At 42.1% G+C, this 20,726-nt stretch overlaps 2 protein-coding genes across 2 annotated transcripts in view; both read right to left on the reverse strand.

Moving 5' to 3' along the window:
- Positions 1-20,726, reverse strand: part of LOC100711798 (uncharacterized) — a 194,234-nt gene that overhangs the window by 141,096 nt on the left and 32,412 nt on the right. Inside the window, exon 2 of the mRNA XM_025902026.1 lies at positions 457-729. Coding sequence (XP_025757811.1) covers positions 457-729 — 273 coding nt within the window. The remainder of the gene's footprint in view (positions 1-456; positions 730-20,726) is intronic.
- Positions 1-20,726, reverse strand: part of LOC100689711 (class I histocompatibility antigen, F10 alpha chain) — a 102,361-nt gene that overhangs the window by 52,464 nt on the left and 29,171 nt on the right. The window lies entirely within an intron of this gene.

The raw sequence follows: 20,726 nt of genomic DNA on the forward strand, positions 1-20,726 counted from the left end.
GTCACAAACTTGCTCAGCCAATCAATGCACTCGTTCTCCAGGTATCCCTTGGTGTACTCTTTCAGCACCAGGACGCCGTCCCACTTCCTCTTGGTGGGTTCTGCCTCCGGACTCGGAGCGACCCAGACTCCGTTTTTATCATCGAAGGACAGGAAGTCGTCTCCATCGTAGGCGTACATGTCCATGCCTCGGACAAACCTGAGCGTGCCATCAGGATTTGCTTCACCCTCACAGCCGTGCATCCACTGAAGAACGTGGATGTCTGAAAGCAGGAGGGTGAAATAAAGGAAGAACAAACAAAGGAAACAAGGAAATGAAGATTCAGAGGAGACAAGATGAGGAAGCAGGAACAACTTGTTCCTGACCTGAGGAACCTGATCTCAAATGGAAGCATTTTTCAATTAAAATCTTATTTTGTTGATGTCCTGCAGGTCCTTCAGATTTCGAGGATCTTACCTGAGTCATTCTGTCTCATTCGCTCCATCAGGATGCCGATGTTGACCTTGAACCACTGCTGCTTGCTCTTGCGGGACCGCGTGCCTCTTTCCCAGTAATCAGCAGGTAAACGCTCTCTCATCCACTCCTGTTTGGGAACTTTCGCCTGATTCTCGCTGTCAAAGTAGTCGATCATCCTGCCGTCCAGCAAACCCATGGCTGTGAACTGGTGGATGCCCAGGAGGCCGACAGGTTTGGAGAGCGCCGTGTAGATGTAATGGAGGGAGTGGGTCTCTGAAAGTCACACAGGAGGAAATGTTTTTATTCCAGCCAGCTGAGAAAAAACCATCTGAATATTTACATCCACCATGGCGCTGGCACGGCTGGAAGCCTTAACCCAATTTCCCTCAGGATGAATAAAGTATTATAAATCAATCAATCTGGAAGCTTTGCTCTTTGGTATTTTAGTCAGTCCCTGATAAACAATCAGTTGATAAACTTGCAAAGAAAAGCGTCTGGACTTCTTTGAGTTGCTTGAAGACGTTTCACCTCTCATCCGAGAAGCTTCTTCAGTTCTAAGGTCAAATGGCCGAGAGTCCCAGATTTAAACCCAGTGGGAGTATCCCCCCAAGGAGTGACAAAGGACCCCCTGGTGATCCTCTAATCACATGCGCCAAGGTGTGAAAGCGGGTGTGGGACCTAATCAGCCAGGGTTTCGGGTGAGCTCATTGTGAAACCTGGCCCCACCCTATCATGTGATTTCCTGAGGTCAGATGGCCCAGGATGTGAGTGGGCGTTAAGGCGTCTGGGAGGGGAACTCAAAACTGGATTATAGATGGCAGACAGTTGGTGTCGTAAACCACCGCCTCTGTTCAAAGATGGTCGCTCACAGTGGATATAGATGGCCTCTTTCACTCCTCTTTCAAACCATCTGTCCTCTCTGTCCAATATGTGAACATTGGCATCCTCGAAAGAGTGACCTTTATCCTTAAGATGCAGGTGGACTGCTGAGTCTTGTCCTGTGGAGGTGGCTCTTCTATGTTGTGCCATGCACTTGTGAAGTGGCTGTTTGGTCTCTCCGATGTAGAGGTCTGGGCATTCCTCGCTGCACTGTACAGCATACACCACGTTGTTCAGTCTGTGTTTTGGAGTTTTGTCTTTCGGGTGAACCAGTTTCTGTCTGAGTGTGTTGCTGGGTCAGGTTTAAATCTGGGACTCTCGGCCATTTGACCTTAGAACTGAAGAAGCTTCTCGGATGAGAGGTGAAACGTCTTCAAGCAACTTAAAGAAGTCCAGACGCTTTTTCTTTGCAAACTCCTTTGACTACGATGACCTGGATGACTGAGAATCTTCACAGACAGTTGATAAACTTGTTTTGTTCTTGGACAAACTAGGATTGATTAATGTGACAGTTCTGAGACCCGACCCATCGTTCTTCTGTTCTTGCTTCTTTTCTTTTCTCCTGTTTCCAGAACACAAGCTGCAGTCTGAGGTGAGCCTGTATCTGTGTCTCAGCTTCATGCATTAGCTCCAGCTCTTCCCCACCAAAGAGAGGATGACCATGACACAAGCACAGATTTTTGACTGTCATGTCTTCTTCCTACGGTCCCCCGCGTGGATGGCAGGAGGGCTGGCCCATGACAATCAAGGCCAAAGACCCTCACTGATGAGCCCGTCTCCAAGGCCTGAGCCTCCCAACCCTGTCCTGACGGAGGCATCATGGTCCATCGCTGTGGAAAACATGACTCCTGTAGGTACAAACCCCTCCCCAATGATAAGGTTGTGATTCATACATGAGTAAAGATCTGTGTTTGTATGCTGACCAAAAATGTCATGTTTCTGTTGTGTAAAGATTTTAGCGACATACTTAAAAGTGTAGACACAAAGCATTCCTCACTGCCTGAAAAGTCTGTGGACAGACTACAGCTGATCTAAAATTCCACCTTAAGAATGTGCCTGGATACTAAAACAGCATCAGCAGAGTTCTGATAGCAGGTTGAAGATGAAAACAGGTGAGTAAAGAGCATTTTAATCCAGTGGTGCTGAGCTGTTAATAAGTGCTAATGCTAACATGAGTTCTGGAGAGAAGAACAAACTGAAACTGATCATTTAAACCCAACTGGAATTTCAGCAAGTGAACCCAAAGGAAACAAGTGCATCAGTGGTCGTGTGCTCAGCACCAGAGTGGGAATGACTAAAGGAGCTGCTGCTGAGCATTGCAGTTGTAACACAGTTTTGTGTGATTGAGTTGTGCATTAATGAACCTGTAAATCTTGTTTCTTTTGGTCGGTTAATTGGTATGATACTGATTATAATTGTGTGCATGTTAAAATTATGCCTGAGTACTTTGATACCATGTTGTTGGATTATTTAGCACTAAGTTTACAGCAGTGACCATCCAGCTGTATTAGGAATAAAAGACTTTTCTATTGTTTAGTTTAACTGTTGCTATTTTACCATATTTGTGTCTTACTAGTAACAACTTGTAAGACGTGCTGTCTAGCCAATGACCCCTTGTGGACATATGTCTGTGAAGGTTCTCAGTCATCCAGAACCTGGATGACTGAGAACCTTTCTTTCCAAGCTCCTTAGACCCCTTGTGGACATTGTGAGATATTGCTTGTGTTAATAGATGATGTGTTGTGATTGTTTTCCTAGTTATCTATGACTCTACTAATTGTAGAATTACCTGTTTCTGTTTCCAGAAAACCATGCTCAGAGTCACACATACTGTGTACTACACAACAATAAGTTCAAGTACGGCTGCACTGAATTTGGATTAAGCCTGGCAAACTCTGATGTAAACAATCCTAATTAAAGAAAGTTAACCCAACTCCTGGACTGCTGCAGTCTTTTAACAGAAGACTTAGCCCAGACTTTTATACCCAGTATTCCAGCATATATATATTCCACAGTAAGTGTGACAAATAACGCACTAACATCAGTGTTAGTAAAGACTTGTGCAGCTCTGATGTTGCTGAATGTGGACATTAGAAACAGTACTCGGTCATCTCAGGATGGACTAACACTGAGTTTTCTCTCGGGCCGTGGGGACAGTTACAGACAGGAAACATCTCGTGAAAACTGTTTCCTCCTTCTTTGTTTTTAGATGTCAGGTCTGTGCAGCAGGGTTAAAGCTCTAGAATCGATCAAATATCTTTTCTATCTATGAAAAATAAAAGCTAACCGATCATCTGAAATGTGCGTCACTCTTTACTTTCACTTTTAAGCCTCCTGCAGGACGGTCACTCACCGCCGTTCACGGTGTCCAGAAGCACCATGAGGATCATTCTGACCCTGTTCTTGTTTAGAACCAGTTTTATCCTTCTGCTGGAGCGGGGTCTCCGTGTCTGCCTCAGACCCACAGCTGCTCGCCCTCCTGCTTCCTGCTGATGTTAGTGAGCAACAGCTGGAAGACTTTCAGCTGGATAACGGTTTCTATTCTTTTTTTTTTAATTCCCAGCTTTATTCTGGAAGATCACACACGGAGGAGCAAACCCTGGAACACCAACACTAAAAATAACAATACAAACACATAAAGGAGAGAACAGACTGACTTAATCACAGTATTTAAAATATATTTTTTTATTTTTATTAGTGGAAACATTAGAGCGTCATTTAACTTTTTTAGCCCCAGTTTTATTTTGAGGTATCTGATGTGGCGTAATCTGACCTGTTTTATTGTGAAAGGTTTAACAGGAAGTGAACGTCGGTAAACCGGTGTGGACACCGGCAGCTTGCTAAAAAGATAAATGGTTTGCTGGGATTTTGAGCTAAAGTGCGAGTTTGAGCTGCGCTAAAGTGTCGCTTGAATCCTTTTGCCTTAAAACCTGGTGTCAGACGCGGAGCAGCAGAAAGAGCCTAATCATCGGGGAGCGTCAGTACGGTGGCCCCTACAAAATCCAAAACACACAAAATCCATAGCAAAATGGAAGTGCTCCAGGACGCTAGGGGCAGTGTTGAGCTCGATTTGCAAAATAAACGACAAGTTGGATACCAGCGGGGGCAAGGATAGACCAACCACGCCTCATAATAAAGGTAATGTGCAAACTGTTGTTAGTTTGCTTTTTTTTTTTTTTTTTTTTTTTTTTTTTTTTTTATTACTATGAACGCTTGGTTTATGCTTTGCTCAGAGAGAACTGGTTTTAAAAAAAAAAAAAATGGATAAAAGTATGAAAACAATGTTTTAGCGATTTCTGTCCTTTGCTAAACATCAAAATTAGCATGCAATGCAGTTTCTATACATATATAATGAAAGTTAAGATAAAATATGTAATCTTATTTTAATATTTTCCTCTGAGTAATTGATTGAAAAACATTCTTATAGTCAAACAAGTATTTGCAAGAGAGGTTATAAAAATCTAAGTGTAATGTTTTTGGGAGTTGCGCATATATGTCTGTGCATTCAGGAGTTTTAATGTAAGATGTGAAATACTTGTATTTTCTGTGGGTTGTAGTGAATCTTAATTTTGTAAAACATTTTATGGGGTCATTTTTACAGATGTACTGTCCCTTCTGTGGACACCTCTTGGCAGACAGTCCTGTCTTTTGTAGTCTATGTGGTAAAAACATCAAGTTTTTAAAGGACATCACCAGCACTGTGTCGAGAAATCCTGCCCTTGGTGAAGAGGCAGCAGCTCTTCCATCTACCAGTTCCAGCATCCTGACTGGCACAACTATACAGTCTACACAGGGTAAAACACATATTTGTATTAAATAAATCTTCTTAACTGTCCCTTCCCTAAAATGATAATTGCAGTGGCAATTCCTTTACTTTTGACAAACCAAACATCCCACAATTTAAAGTCCACAAGCCACTGCTGCACTGAGGTAATATTTCATACGCAGGCAAAAGAAGTCCACTGTCCAAACTTGAAAGTTGCGTTTTTATGGTTTATTTATCCATGTTGGCAAGCAATAACAAGATCCTTCCTGCTGCTTCTCCTGCTCTGGTAAAAAAAAAACCAAAAAAAAAAAAAAAAAAACCAAACCATAGGCCCACCCCAATGCATGCTGGTCCTATACCAGTCTCTTTATTTATAGAAACAAAATGGCCCTACAGCTCTTACTGACTAATTTAACAAAGTAACAACAAACAAAACACTGAAACAAAATATTAACTGACAAATAAACTTGTAATTAAACCCCAAAATATAAGTAAACTAACAACAAACTTTAACTAATTTCAAAATAATAAAAATAAAGAACAGATAGCTCCAACACTCCGGCCCCTAATTGTGCATACAATCAATATTACTTTAAAGTCCCAAAAGGAGGAGCTATTCCCTTAAGCAGGTCCTTAATCTTTGTTGAGGATTTTCTTCACGATGCGGCTTCCAGTAGCAAAATAAGTTTTGTCACTGGCCTTTCCAAAACACTAGTCTTTGTTTGTAGTCTCACAGAACGCACCAAGCCTTTTGTATCCTGGTTTACATTTAAGACTTTCGCCATCATCCACGATCCTCTTGGAGCTGTAGCATCTGCAATTAAAACAACATCTCCAGGTATAAGACATCTTTTAGTCTTCCTCCATTTTTGTCTTTCTTGCATCAGAGGTAGGTACTCCGAAAGCCATCTCTTCCAGAACAACTCTGCCATGTACTGTACCTGTTTCCACCTTTTCCTGACATGCAGATCACTTGGATGAAACAGTCCTGGTGGTAAAACTGGTTTATTTTTCAGCAACAACAAGTGATTGGGTGTTAGTGCTTCAAGATCATTTCAGTCATCTGAAACTCTAGTAATGGGTCTTTCGTTCAATATAGCTTCAACCTCACAGAAGACTGTTTGGAGTCCTTCATCATCCAGAACTTGCTCTTTGAGAACTGAGGCTAAAATACTCTTTATTGAACAAATGAGGCGCTCCCACACACCGCCTTGGTGAGAAGCTGCTGGGATGTTAAAGTTCCATTTCATGCCATCCTGAACAAAAGCCTTTTGAATTTTAGCATGGTCCAGCTCAGTCAAACTTTCTTTCAACTCTCGATTTGCCCCAACAAAATTTGTAGCATTATCAGATCTGAGGGTCAACACTGGGCCTCGTCTACAGATGAACCTCCGCACAGCATTTATACAGGAGTCTGTATCAAGTGTACAGGCAATCTCCAGATGTACTGCACGACTGGTCAAACAAATAAAAAGAACTCCATACCTTTTAAGGAGACTTCGTCCTCTTTTAACATTTATAGGTCCAAAATAGTCCACTCCAACATTTGTGAATGGAGCTGTGTCTGGCAGGACTCTCTCTTCAGGGAGATCCGCCATCTTTTGTTCAACAAACTTTCCTCTGTTGCGTCTACACGTGATACAACGAGAGATAATTTTCCTGGCAGCAGAATTTGCATTTAATATCCAATATTTTTGTCTTAGTTTTGACAGCATGTGTGCTCTTCCTGCATGTCCCAACCTTTGATGGATATGGCGTAAAATCAGTGTTGACACATGCATATCTTTTGTCAAAATTGCAGGATGCTTTACTTCCATAGGCATGGCTGCTTTATTCAATCGGCCACCCACTCTGAGGATTCCCGCATCCAACAATGGATCAAGTTTGTAGAGACAACTTCCCTTAGAGACTCCTTTGAGGCCATTACTGATTAAAGCCATTTCAGTTGTAAATTTCTGTTGTTGTGCATATTGAATAATAGCTTGTTCTGCCTTTACTAAGTTTTCTGGAGTCAGATTTCCTTTCTTCAAAGTGGTCTTAAATCTTTCCATTCTTATCTCCACTTCTTTCTGACTTTCCAGATCATTCTTATTCAAACCTGCAGCAAGCAACTCTTTCCTCTTCTGCGCCAGCAGCACCAAGGCCTCTTTCAGCTTTAAAAGCCAGGCTACAGAGATTTTAAGTTTTGCCCAAGACGAGAAGTAGTGGATAAGATAGCTGGTAGGATTTTGTAATTCCTTCTCAATGACATTCATTGTCAGGTCCTTTTTGACCTCTGGATCATCTGCAGAAATTACACGGTACTCCACATCCAGTTTAGGCCATTCCTTTTCTGACTTATAGAGAAATTCTGGCCCTTTTATCCATCTTCTACACTTGAGGAAATCCCCAGCTCTCATGCCTCTGGATGCATCATCTGCAGGATTCTCCTTGGAAGAAACATATCTCCACTGATTCATGTCTGTTGCTTCTAGATGACAGCGATTCTGTTTGCAACAAAAGTATTAAATCTTCTGGTTTCATTGGAGATGTATTTCAGTACTGTTGTACTATCAGTCCAAAAAACTGATTTTTCCAACCTTACCTGCAGCTCTTTTTGCAGAAGCATATTCACTCGAACTGCAAGAACTGCAGCCGTCAATTCCAACCTGGGAATTGTAGTTTGCTTGAGAGGAGCAACTCTAGCCTTTCCCAGGATAAAAGCAACATGCGTGATGTTATTCTTTTCCAACTTTAAATATGACACCGTTCCATACCCATCTTGACTTGCATCAGAAAAATGATGAAGTTGTGCCTTATCTGGTCTTCCAAAGCAAGTTGGTTTAATGCAACGTTCCACTTTGAACTTTGAAATCAGCTGGAGATCCTCCAGCCAATCACGCCACCGCTGGGAAAAAGAGTGGGGAATAACTTCATCCCACTTCAAATTTTGTCGGCAAAGCTCTTGTAGCAACAGTTTAGCTGTTACAGTGAGCTTACCACAGACAAAATGCCCCTTCTGGTTGTTGGACGGTCCTGCAAGGAGGTTTTGAACTGGAACTTGTCTGTTTCTATGCACCAATGTAAACCCAGTGCTCTCTCAACTGGAAGTTGATTTGTGTCCAAATCCAGATCCTTAATTTCCTTTGCTCTTCTTTCCGCTGGGATTGACATGAGCACTGTGCGACTGTTGCTGATCCATTTTGAAAGCTTAAATCCTCCTTTAGCGCAGATATCTGTCAGCCTCTTCACCATGTGCACTGCCTCCTCTTCTGAAGCAACAGATTTCAAACAATCATCCACATAAAAGTTTCTTTTGACTGTATCAACCACTTCCGCTGGAAACTGTTGTGCATTATCATATGCAGTTCTCTGTAGAGCATAATTTGCACAGCTTGGTGAAGATACTGCTCCAAATAAATGCACTTTCATCCTGTATTCCTGTGCAGACCTTGTAGTGTCGCCATGTTGCCACCACAGGAAACTGAGAAAGCTGACGTGTTTTTCTGAGACGTAAACTTGGTGAAACATGGAATCAGTGTCAGCCATTAGTGCAACAGGCTCTTGTCTAAATCTGATCAGAACTCCAACCAGCGAGTTTGTGAGATCAGGTCCCTGCAGAAGCTGGCTGTTCAGTGATGCTCCCTTATAAGTTGTTCCACAGTCAAATACAACTCTTAACTTGCCCTTTGTGGGATAATACACTCCATGATGAGGGATGTACCACACCTTTCCATCATCTTTGTGCAACTCATCTGCAGGCACAAACTCGGCATATCCTTGTTCAAGCATGTTGTTTACACATTCAGTCTACTCATCCTTATAATGAGCATCCTTTTCAAATCTCCGTCTGAGACTCTGGAGACGCTGCTCCGCGACACAGAGGTTATTTGACAAGCTGGGACCTTCTCTCCTGAAAGGCAAATCAATGTGATAATGATTTCCAATAAGCTTTATTGAACTACTAACAATATCCATGAAACACAGATCCTCTCTGGACATTTCAGTCTGCTCCTCTGATGATCTTTCATTAAAATCATGATTGTACTGTTTAATCTGCATTTCTTCAAGACGCTCAACAGAAATCCTATTGGCTGTTACAGCAGTGCAGTTGGTTTTATTTCCACTGTTACTTTCAGTGCGCAGGGGACCATTTATGACCCAGCCAACCTTTGTTTTTACAGCATAAGGTCCACCCTCCACGCTGTTTATCACCTTCCATGGCTCTAAAACATTGGAAGCATCAGTGCCTATCAGTAGCTCCACATTTGCATTAATGTTGTGAAGTTTAACAGGTTTAAGATGAGGCCACTGATCGATGTCGCCTTGCTGGGGAATATTGACTGTAGAAACTGGCATGGTCTTTTGAGTCAAAACATCTGGCAACAGCATGAAATCATTCGTTTCCAACCCAGACACTTCCAAACCAGACAGAACTTGTGCACTAACAATCCTATCTTGATTCATTGTTCTCAAAAGGATATTGGTCTTTTTACCTTTTAGATTCAGTCTTTAGCCAGAGTTTCTGTACAGAATGTACCTGAACTTCCATGATCCAAAAACGCATAGGTTTGCACAATTTTATTGCTCTTTTGGCTCTTAACTTGAACTGGAACTATAGACAAAGCTGCATCAACTTCATGACTGGCCCCGAAATGCCCACATGTCTGAGTGGTTGCAGTTGAAAAGTTGACATTAGAGTTTGTCATCTGTTGAGCTTGTTCTGAGGATTCACCTGGATCTTTTCGCTCTATATGAAGAACCCCTGGGTGCTTTTGGTGACACACGTTGCAATCCAAACGACTCCTGCAGTCTTTGCTTGTGTGACCAACTTTTAAACAACCAAAACAAAATCCCCTTTCCTTGATAAAAGTCAACTTATCCCGATGCATTTTAGCTTTAAACTTCTCTAGTAAATGATTGCTGTGTGAACAAAAACAAACAACTATGCAGAACAGTGGAATTTGTTCTGCTTCCAGTTGATTGAGTCTTGATTTCTGGCACTGAACTGACATTAGTGGCAAAACTACTTCCCTTTTTTCTTTCCTTGGTGGAACTTGAAGCTTTAAAGCTGCTTCCAGATTGTAAGTCTTGGATGTTGCCAAACACTGGCTCTGATGCTACTTTTACCTGTTTTATTATAAAGGCAACCAGATCAGTGAACACTGCTCTGTGACCATTTTGTTCCTGCAGTTCATATGCAACAACTCTCCATTTTTCCCTCAATTTATATGGAAGTTTCATAATAACCATTCTCATGTTTGAGGGCAAATCCAACTCCTTCATATAAACTTGCTGTGTTAGATTCGAACATCCTTGAAGAAAAAGAGAGAATGACTGTAGACCTTTCACATCCTCACTTTTAATAGGTGCCCAACTCACAATCCTCTCCATATATGCAGAGGCAATTTTATTTTCGTTCCCAAAATGTTCTTCAAGAAGATCTTTGGCTGTGGAATAGCCCTGCTCAGGAGGTAGATGCTGACAACTATGCACCAAATCTCTAGGCTGCCCCCTAGTGAACTGCTCTAAAAAATGCAAACAGTCACTCCAGTTATCAGTTTTAGCTTCCACTCCATTTTCAAAAGCATTCATAAATGATCTGTACTGTAAAGGGTCTCCATCAAACACAGGGATGTTTCTGGCGGGGAGGACAGAAGATAAGTTTTGTTTTACAAGCAAAGTAGTGATATCATTTTGTTTTTGCATAATATTTACAATCTCCTTCGTGCAATTCTCAGCCAAAGTAGGAGACTGAGGCTGTGTTTGCTGCGTCACTTGAGCTGAATCATCAACCTGATGTTGGTTTTGACTTTGTCTTGGTATGATTACTTGTGATTCAGATGCAGAATTTATACCAGAGTAATCTCTTGATGTTGGAACAAATGTATCGGCACCAGGATTTAAACTAGGCGCTTCTTGTACGTGCCCTCTTTCAAAATAAGAGTTCATTCCATCAGAACGCTCAGAGCTACAAACTGAGTTTATTTTTAAGACACGAAGCTTTGCATTGGTGGCTGCCAGCTCTGTTTCCAAGGATAATTTCTCCTTTTCTTTTCTCAGTTTCTCCTCTTGCGCTTCGATAGAATGTTTTTTCTTTAATGCAGCGAGTCGCTCCATGAGCGCTGCCTTGTCAGCCGCAGCTTTAATGCGTACGGAAGATGTTGATGAAATTCGACTTTGCTGTGACAATGTTTTTGAAGGTGGCTTTACACTTGAGATATTAGAGACACTGTCTTCAGGATTTATTTCATCCAAACTTTCAACAGCTTGATCATTAAGAGCAGTATTGCTTTGTTCAGTATACGGCTCACCTGCTTCCTGCAACCAAACCTTTACTTTGTCCATAAAAACAGAGAATGCTGTCACCTTAGACTGAAAATGTGCGGTTTGCCTTGTCACTTCATCTTCTGGCAGTGGCAAACTTAAAAAGGATTCTTGCAAAGCGTTTGCATCTTGATAGCATTTAATAAACTTCCCAAATTCACTAGACACTTCCTTAACGTTCTCATGTGAAGTCATTAAAGCAGAAATTTTCCCCATGTATTTAGATGCTTGCTTACACATTAAACTCCGCTTTTCTTGGCATGTCTTTATATACAAATCCAAACCTTTTGGTGTAAATGTGATGCTTCTTTTCTCTGCTTGCATCTTAGTGTCATCCTCTTGTTTACTCTTAATATCTGACATTTTTATTGTCCTCTTGGATTATTTCAAACATTATAAAGATGCACAGCACACTGAGAATCCAGTGCATAGAGCACAAACATGACATCCATTTAACCGGCTGATTGCAGCGAACAAACATTTCCACAGAGGGCGTTGGCATGTTTCAATTAGCGATCCAATTATGCACCAATTTAGTACATCAAAACTCAGTTCATCAGTCTTTGTAGTGAAATAATGTCTTTAAACTCCAATAGCTTCACCGTTTTCCTTTACGGCTTAAACAATATTATCACTCACCAGCTTTGATGAACGAGTGACATGTTGATCCAGGCCTCAACATCAAATCCGTCTGGATTACTCACCAGACGATCCAATAACCTTTATTCGAGTTCGACGGTGATCCTTGAAATCCTTATATCCAACATATCCATTAATGAAGGATTATTCCTTTGTCCACAGGGCTGGTTTTTTACTTTGTGTAGTGGCAATTCCTTTACTTTTGACAAACCAAACATCCCACAATTTAAAGTCCACAAGCCACTGCTGCACTGAGGTAATATTTCGTACGCAGGCAAAAGAAGTCCACTGTCCAAACTTGAAAGTTGTGTTTTTTATGGTTTATTTATCCATTTTGGCAAGCAATAACAAGATCCTTCTTGCTGCTTCTCCTGCTCTGGTAAAAAACCATAGGCCCACCCCAGTGCATGCTGGTCCTATGCCAGTCTCTTTATTTATAGAAACAAAATGGCCCTACAGCTCTTACTGACTAATTTAACAAAGTAACAACAAACAAACAAAACACTGAAACAAAATATTAACCGACAAATAAACTTGTAAATAAACCCCAAAATATAAGTAAACTAACAACAAACTTTAACTAATTTCAAAATAATAAAAAATAGGAACAAATAGCTCCAACACACACAAAGAAGCAAATCCTGGAACACCAACACTAAAAATAATAATACAAACACAAAGAGGGGAGAACAGAGTGACTTTATCACAGTATTTAAAATATATTTATTTATTTTTATTAGTGGAAACATTAGAGCGTCATTTAACTCTTTTAGCTCCAGTTTTATTTTGAGGTATCTGATGTGGCGTAATCTAAACTGTTTTATTGTGAAAGGTTTAAGAGGAAGTGAATGTCGGTGAACCGGCAGAGAAATGGTTTGCGGGGCATTTTGAGACTAAAGTACGAGTTTGAGGCGCTCTACAAAGTGTCGCTTGAATCCTTTTGCGTCAAAACACGACCTGGTGTCAGACGCAGAGCGGCAGAAAGAGCTTAATCATCGGGGAGCATCAGCGAGCAGTTCTGGGAGCGATAAAGTTTTCTGCAGACAGGAAGCTGAAGAAGCGGGAGCTAGCACAGCAGCTACAATGCTAACACACACCTCCCCCCAAACGCCATCCAGCCTTAGTCGACTAGTCACGATCTTTCGCTACTCAGGTTAAACATGAGGTTATAGACCTGAGTGAAGTTGGCCCCCCCACCTTCTTCAAATCTAACAAAAGTGGTCTCAAACGTTTGTGCTACGTTTGTGCTGGTTTGTTCTGCAAAAAATTTCGTTTGTGCTGCTATCATTTTAAAGATATTAATAAAACTTTCTAGAGGTCATCAGAGGTCAACCAGCCCCCCCACATTAATGGAATCAAACAAAACTGGTGTCAATCAACTGTGCTACGTTTGTGCTGGTTTGTGCTGCTAAAATTGTCGTTTGTGCTGCTTCTGTTTTAAAGATATTAATGAAAATGTAAAGGTCCCTCCCCAGACGCCTTAACGCCCACTCACATCCTGGGCCATCTGACCTCAGGAATTCACATGACAAGGTGGGGCCAGGTTTCACAATGAGCTCACCCAAAACCCTGGCTGATTAGGTCCCACACCCGCTTTCACACCTGGGCGCATGTGATTAGAGGATCACCAGGGGGTCCTTTGTCCCTCCTTGGGGGGATACTCCCACTGGGTTTAAATCTGGGACTCTCGGCCATTTGACCTTAGAACTGAAGAAGCTTCTCGGATGAGAGGTGAAACGTCTTCAAGCAACTTAAAGAAGTCCAGACGCTTTTCTTTGCAAACTCCTTTGACTACGATGACCTGGATGACTGAGAACCTTCACAGACATAAAGGTCAAAAGGTCAACCAGCCCCCCCACATTACCCAAATCAAACAAATTTGATGTCAAACGTTTGTGCTACGTTTGTGCTGGTTTGTGCTGCAAAGATTTTCGTTTGTGCTGCTATCATTTTAAAGATATTAATAAAATAATGTCCTGATGCGTGCTCAATCATCTAGGGAAGTAAATTCCAAAAGGTTGATTCTGTTCATCCGGACATTGCACAGTGAAGGAAACTAGCACCACTACATGAACAATGGGCTGGGGGGTTAATTCCATGATTGTTAGTATGCAAATTCTTATGACCATTGATCAACGACTACTAATCAAAGACACAGATTCTCGAATGGCCATGAGTCCCATTCACAGAGAGTTGGGGAATGGCTGCAATCACAGCATTGTAAGATGGCGAAAGATGTACCCTTGGTCCCCCTTCTCGATTCAGAGATGGTCTGCATCCTGACAGCCTGATGGACGAAGCTGTTTCTCAGTCTGCGGGTTCTGGCCCGGAGGCTCTTCAGTATCCTTCCTGATGGCAGCAAACTGAAGAAGCTGTTGAAGGGATGAGTGGAGTCACCTGTAATGGAGAGGACCTTCCGGATGAGGCAGGCGCAGTAGATCTCCTGGGGAGGGAGGCAAGAGAGGTCCCCACAATCCTCTCCGCTGCTCTCGCTACCCGTTGTCATTTTTTTCCTGCAGGACCCAGTGCAGGAGTCATACCACACAGCGATGCAGTTGGTGAGGATACTCTCAATGATGCCTCTGTAGAAGGTGCTCATAATGGGGGTTGAATCTCTTGTCATGGATCAGCAGAGTGAAGAGAATTATTATGTGCGTAATTATTCAGCCCCCTTTGGTCTGAGTGCAGTCAGTTGCCCATAGACATTGCCTGATGAGTGCTAATGACTAAATAGAGTGCACCTGTGTGTAATCTAATGTCAGTACAAATACAGCTGCTCTGTGACAGCCTCAGAGGTTGTCTAAGAGAATATTGGGAGCAACAACACCATGAAGTCCAAAGAACACACCAGACAGGTCAGGGATAAAGTTATTGAGAAATTTAAAGCAGGCTTAGGCTACAAAAATATTTCCCAAGCCTTGAACATCCCACGGAGCACTGTTCAAGCCATCATTCAGAAATGGAAGGAGTATGGCACAACTGTAAACCTACCAAGACAAGGCCGTCCACCTAAACTCACAGGCTGAACAAGGAGAGCGCTGATCAGAAATGCAGCCAAGAGGCCCATGGTGACTCTGGACGAGCTGCAGAGATCTACAGCTCAGGTGGGGGAATCTGTCCATAGGACAACTATTAGTCGAGCACTGCACAAAGTTGGCCTTTAAGAAGAGTGGCCCCACTGTCAAATATGGTGGTGGCAGCATCATGCTCTGGGGTGCTTCTCTTCAGCAGGGACAGGGAAGCTGGTCAGAGTTGATGGGAAGATGGATGGAGCCAAATACAGGGCAATCTTGTCTGCAAAAGACTTGAGACTGGGGCGGAGGTTCACTGTTAAGAGATTTCTTAGGATTTGGGGATTTTTATTATGTTATGCTTAAAAGTACGTTTCATTATCTAAATGTGTTTGCTCTTTTCAGTATTCAGCTTAAACTCTGCAACTCTGTGCAGACTCCTAAATGGGGAAGTTACACAGGAAGCCTGCAGTTCTATTTTCTCTCTTCCTGTATGTGCTCTCTGAATAAAGACTCTTCCTTTTTACTGCAGCGGCGCGAGTCTCGCTGAGTCTCACCCGTGTACACGTAAACCTGTCTGAGCCTTTTTATTCCGACCTGGGTTGCAATGCAGGAAAACTCCTGACATTTCTTGGTCCTTGGAGCCGGATGGGACACAGCACTTTTGTGTGACCCCACAGGAAAGCCTCATCGAGTCCTGACGCCGTGAGAAGCCCGCGCTGAAGTCTGTCGACAGCTCCTCTCTAGGTAGAGGATATAAAGTCCAGAGACGTAACGTTCGGGTTCTGGCCGGCGTTCTTATAAGTGGTCCACGGCGGTGGGGGTCGATGAGGTTGACCTGAGAGACCGGCAGCAACCAGGTGAATATTAACACTCAGACACCTCGCGTAAAACGTCTAGGCTCGCCCAGAGGGGCTGGTAGCATTCCTAAAAGTAAAGGCTTGCCTGGAAAAGGGCTGGAAGCATTTTTAGAAGGGTTTCTAGAAGTAAACGCTCGCCTGAAAAAGGGCTGGAAGCATTTTTAGAAGGGTTTCTAGAAGTAAACGCTCGCCTGAAAAAGGGCTGGAAGCATTTTTAGATAAACCTGGTCCGTAAGACGTAGTACGCGTTGAAAAGGTGTTGTTGTTGTTTTATTTTGTTGGTGGAATAAGTTGATTTTACAGCACAATAAGGAGGCTGAACTATTCCACGATTTTGTTTGCTGTTGGCCACCCAAGTACTGGTGAAAAGAGAGAAACAGGTCGTGTATCATCACATAAAGATGACACCGCTTTCAAGAATAGCTTGAAAGTAGAAGGCCGTGTCAACTACCTCTCTCGATTCTCGTGCCAGAGAAGGTGCCGCAGTTGTGTAGTTGTAAAGTGTTAAAATTAAGAGGATTAAAATGGGTAATGAAGCTTCAAAACTCACTGCTGACAAGCAGTGGTTAGAAAAGAAATGTCCAGGTGCCGGACAAATTAGTGCATATAGATGGAGAAATCCAAAGAAAACCTAAATGTCCCACGTGGGAGGGAAAATGCATTGACTAAATTATAAGAAACCCTCCAAGCAGAAATAAATACTGAAAAGGAAGCTAAAAAGAAAACAAAGAGTACACAAGAGCTGTAATATTTTAAAGCATGGAAAGAGGAATGAAGTGGAATAAACAAAAGGTTAAATTAAGGTTAACTGAAATTAAAGCAGAGCTTATCTAGTGATAAGCATGATAATAGGAGATAATAGGAAGGATAACAACCTGTAAACTGGTATTAACAATGAAACAAAATTGGGAAGACAACCAAGCTGAATGAATAGAATGCGTGAAACCAGATAATTCACACAAAATATATCAAATAAGAAAGAGAGATGCATAAGGTATATTAAGGCTGTGTCATTGTTCAGCCAAGGGAAATGTCTCCAGCTTGGGAAGGTGTGAAACTGCAGGTTCACACAGACCCGTGATGGATACATAATAAAATATAAACTAATATACTATTGTATATTAGTAGTGAAGTAGTGAAGTAGTGTATTGTAATATACTATTGCTGTTATAAAAAAGGAAAAACAATACAATGATAACATTAATAATGACATACTATTAATAAGAAGAGGCACCTCCGTCAGTTATGATGTGAGGTGGAAGATTGTTAAAAGTAGTCTGATTCAAGCTTAAGGTTTGCTCAAACTCAGTACAATGATATATGAGATGAAGAAAATAAGGAAATAACTACACTAATCAGGTGCATAGAGACACTTGACCTGCTTGTAAACCTGTCATCTTAGATGAGACTTCGTTAGGATGAAGAGCAAACCTATACTAACAACTAATGAGAAGCTGAATTAAATATGTGGACACTACCAAGCTAATGAGGAGCGGTGACGCGCATGGAGATGCTGGTTTTGCTCACTACAATTGTAGTTAGAGTTTGAATACATTACTGTGGATGTACAGTGAGTGACCTCTATATATCTTGAAACGCATGTCTGAAATACTCGTATGAAAGCATATTTTGAGTGATTCTAACTGTGTGAATGCTGTGAGTAGTAGGTTTTGAGTGATTGGGTGTGATTTGTACAAAAATAATAAAACATAAGTAATAACAACACTACAAAGGTTCATAGTAGAGTGAGTGAACAAGTGGAAGTTTGAGTGTGTGTGATGATACCTGATGTCTGAAAGGGCTCTATTCAGGAGTGTGAGCGTGACATAAAGGTGTTGGTTTTAGATCAAGATTTAGCAGAATTAAAGAGGGTTTATAGACTATGAATACAAAGAGAAACAAAAGAGTTCGATTAGTCTGCAGAAACAGGAAATATGTATATAAATATATATGTGTGCCTGTGGTGTGTCAAGACAGCCCACAGAGAGAAACAGAACTCTATGAATAGACAACACATACTCAAATTGTTATATGTGAAATTATTTTTGGAAAGGGTCAGAAGAGATCATTTGAACTTAGAACTCAGTGATATGATGCATGAATTAAACCTTATGGCAATAAACACTTGCAATGAAGAAAGCAGCTTACACTCAATTAATATGAACGCAAAGCCTTGATGCCATAGGCAATTTGTTTTGTTTTTGTTTGTTTGCTTAGTAAGTTTGGAAAACAAATTTGTGATCATATTTGTGATCACAGTGACACATTAATGTCTGACTCCTCAATGCAAATATCACTTGATGTGCTTATAAACGAACAGAAAGCCGCACCAACTAGAGAACAAAAGAGGTGGTTAAAAGGTGGAGCACAGCCAGAAAATGATTTGATGACCTGTAATAGCAAACCAATACTACCAAAGTCCCTACACATATCAGCAGCATTATTGTCAACAGGAGGGGGGGTAGGAGTGGTAGATAAAATTTCGGAAATTTGTCGGAACATGCATGATTTGCCAAAAACATAATGCACATAATGCACACCACCTCATCCTTTTCATACAATCCACATGAGTTTTATTGAGCTAAATGAATGCCAAGGCTCAGAATACGCTCTAGAGATCATAGACGTGATCTCAAAATGGCCAGAAATCTATCCAGTAAAAAAAGCAGACGCCATCTCAGTAGCAAAATGTTTGTGCAACCATTTTATTTCAACATATGGCATCCCCACTCTGATAAGATCAGACAATGGGACACATATTGTTAATGAAGTAATCAGTAAGGTCTCTGAAGCACTAGGAAATAAAACAGTGACTGAGAAAATGCATGGAAGAAACAGGGAGACCATGGCCTGAATGTATAGGCCTGGTAAAAATGTGGATGAGACTGACACAAAGTTCTCAGAAACTCACAACTTGAAACACACCATCCCCACTGTCAAATATGGTGGTGGCAGCATCATGCTCTGGGGGTGCTTCTCTTCAGCAGGGACAGGGAAGCTGGTCAGAGTTGATGGGAAGATGGATGGAGCCAAATACAGGGCAATCTTGGAAGAAAACCTCTTGGAGTCTGCAAAAGACTTGAGACTGGGATGGAGGTTCACCTTCCAGCAGGACAACGACCCTAAACATAAAGCCAGGGCAACAATGGAATGGTTTAAAACAAAACATATCCATGTGTTAGAATGGCCCAGTCAAAGTCCAGATCTAAATCCAATCCAGAATCTGTGGCAAGATCTGAAAACTGCTGTTCACAAACGCTGTCCATCTAATCTGACTGAGCTGGAGCTGTTTTACAAAGAAGAATGGGCAAGGATTTCAGTCTGTAGATGTGCAAAGCTGGTAGAGACATACCCTAAAAGACTGGCAGCTGTAACTGCAGCAAAAGGTGGTTCTACAAAGTATTGACTCAGGGGGCTGAATAATTACGCACACCCCACTTTGCAGTTATTTATTTGTAAAAAATGTTTGGAATCATGTATGATTTTCGTTCCACTTCTCACGTGTGCACCACTTTGTATTGGTCTTTCACCTGGAATTCCAATAACATTGATTCATGTTTGTGGCTTTAATATGACAAAATGTGGAAAAGTTCAAGGGGGCCGAATAGCCACTGTAACTGGCTGCTAGATTTCTTGACATGAAGACAGCAGACAGTACGGGTCGGCAGCAACACCTCGAGCCCAATAACACGGGGGCTGCTCCAGGATGTGTGTTGAGCCGCCTTCTCTTTACTCTGCTGACCCATGACTGCACACCATCACACAGCTCCAACCTTTTCATCAAGTTGCAGACGAAACAACTGTGGTAGGTCACATCAGCAACAATAATGAGATCTACTACAGGGGTGAAGTTAACCATCTGGCAGAGTGGTGCAGCTACAACAACCTGTCCCTGAATGGGGAGAAGACCAACAGTGACTCTACTTCCTCTGCAAACTGAGAAGCGCAAGAGATTCAACCCCCATTATGAGCACCTTCTACAGAGGCATCATTGAGAGTATCCTCACCAACTGCATCGCTGTGTGGTATGACTCCTGCACTGGGTCCTGCAGGAAAAAAATGACAACGGGTAGCGAGAGCAGCGGAGAGGATTGTGGGGACCTCTCTTGCCTCCCTCCCCAGGAGATCTACTGCGCCTGCCTCATCCGGAAGGTCCTCTCCATTACAGGTGACTCCACTCATCCCTTCAACAGCTTCTTCAGTTTGCTGCCATCAGGAAGGATACTGAAGAGCCTCCGGGCCAGAACCCGCAGACTGAGAAACAGCTTCGTCCATCAGGCTGTCAGGATGCAGACCATCTCTGAATCGAGAAGGGGGACCAAGGGTACATCTTTCGCCATCTTACAATGCTGTGATTGCAGCCATTCCCCAACTCTCTGTGAATGGGACTCATGGCCATTCGAGAATCTGTGTCTTTGATTAGTAGTCGTTGATCAATGGTCATAAGAATTTGCATACTAACAATCATGGAATTAACCCCCCAGCCCATTGTTCATGTAGTGGTGCTAGTTTCCTTCACTGTGCAATGTCCGGATGAACAGAATCAACCTTTTGGAATTTACTTCCCTAGATGATTGAGCACGCATCAGGACATTATTTTATTAATATCTTTAAAATGATAGCAGCACAAACGAAAATCTTTGCAGCACAAACCAGCACAAACGTAGCACAAACGTTTGACATCAAATTTGTTTGATTTGGGTAATGTGGGGGGGCTGGTTGACCTTTTGACCTTTATGTCTGTGAAGGTTCTCAGTCATCCAGGTCATCGTAGTCAAAGGAGTTTGCAAAGAAAAGCGTCTGGACTTC

The sequence above is a fragment of the Oreochromis niloticus genome, linkage group LG22, assembly GCF_001858045.2.
Source record: "Oreochromis niloticus isolate F11D_XX linkage group LG22, O_niloticus_UMD_NMBU, whole genome shotgun sequence".
Taxonomy (NCBI): Eukaryota; Metazoa; Chordata; class Actinopteri; order Cichliformes; family Cichlidae; genus Oreochromis; species Oreochromis niloticus.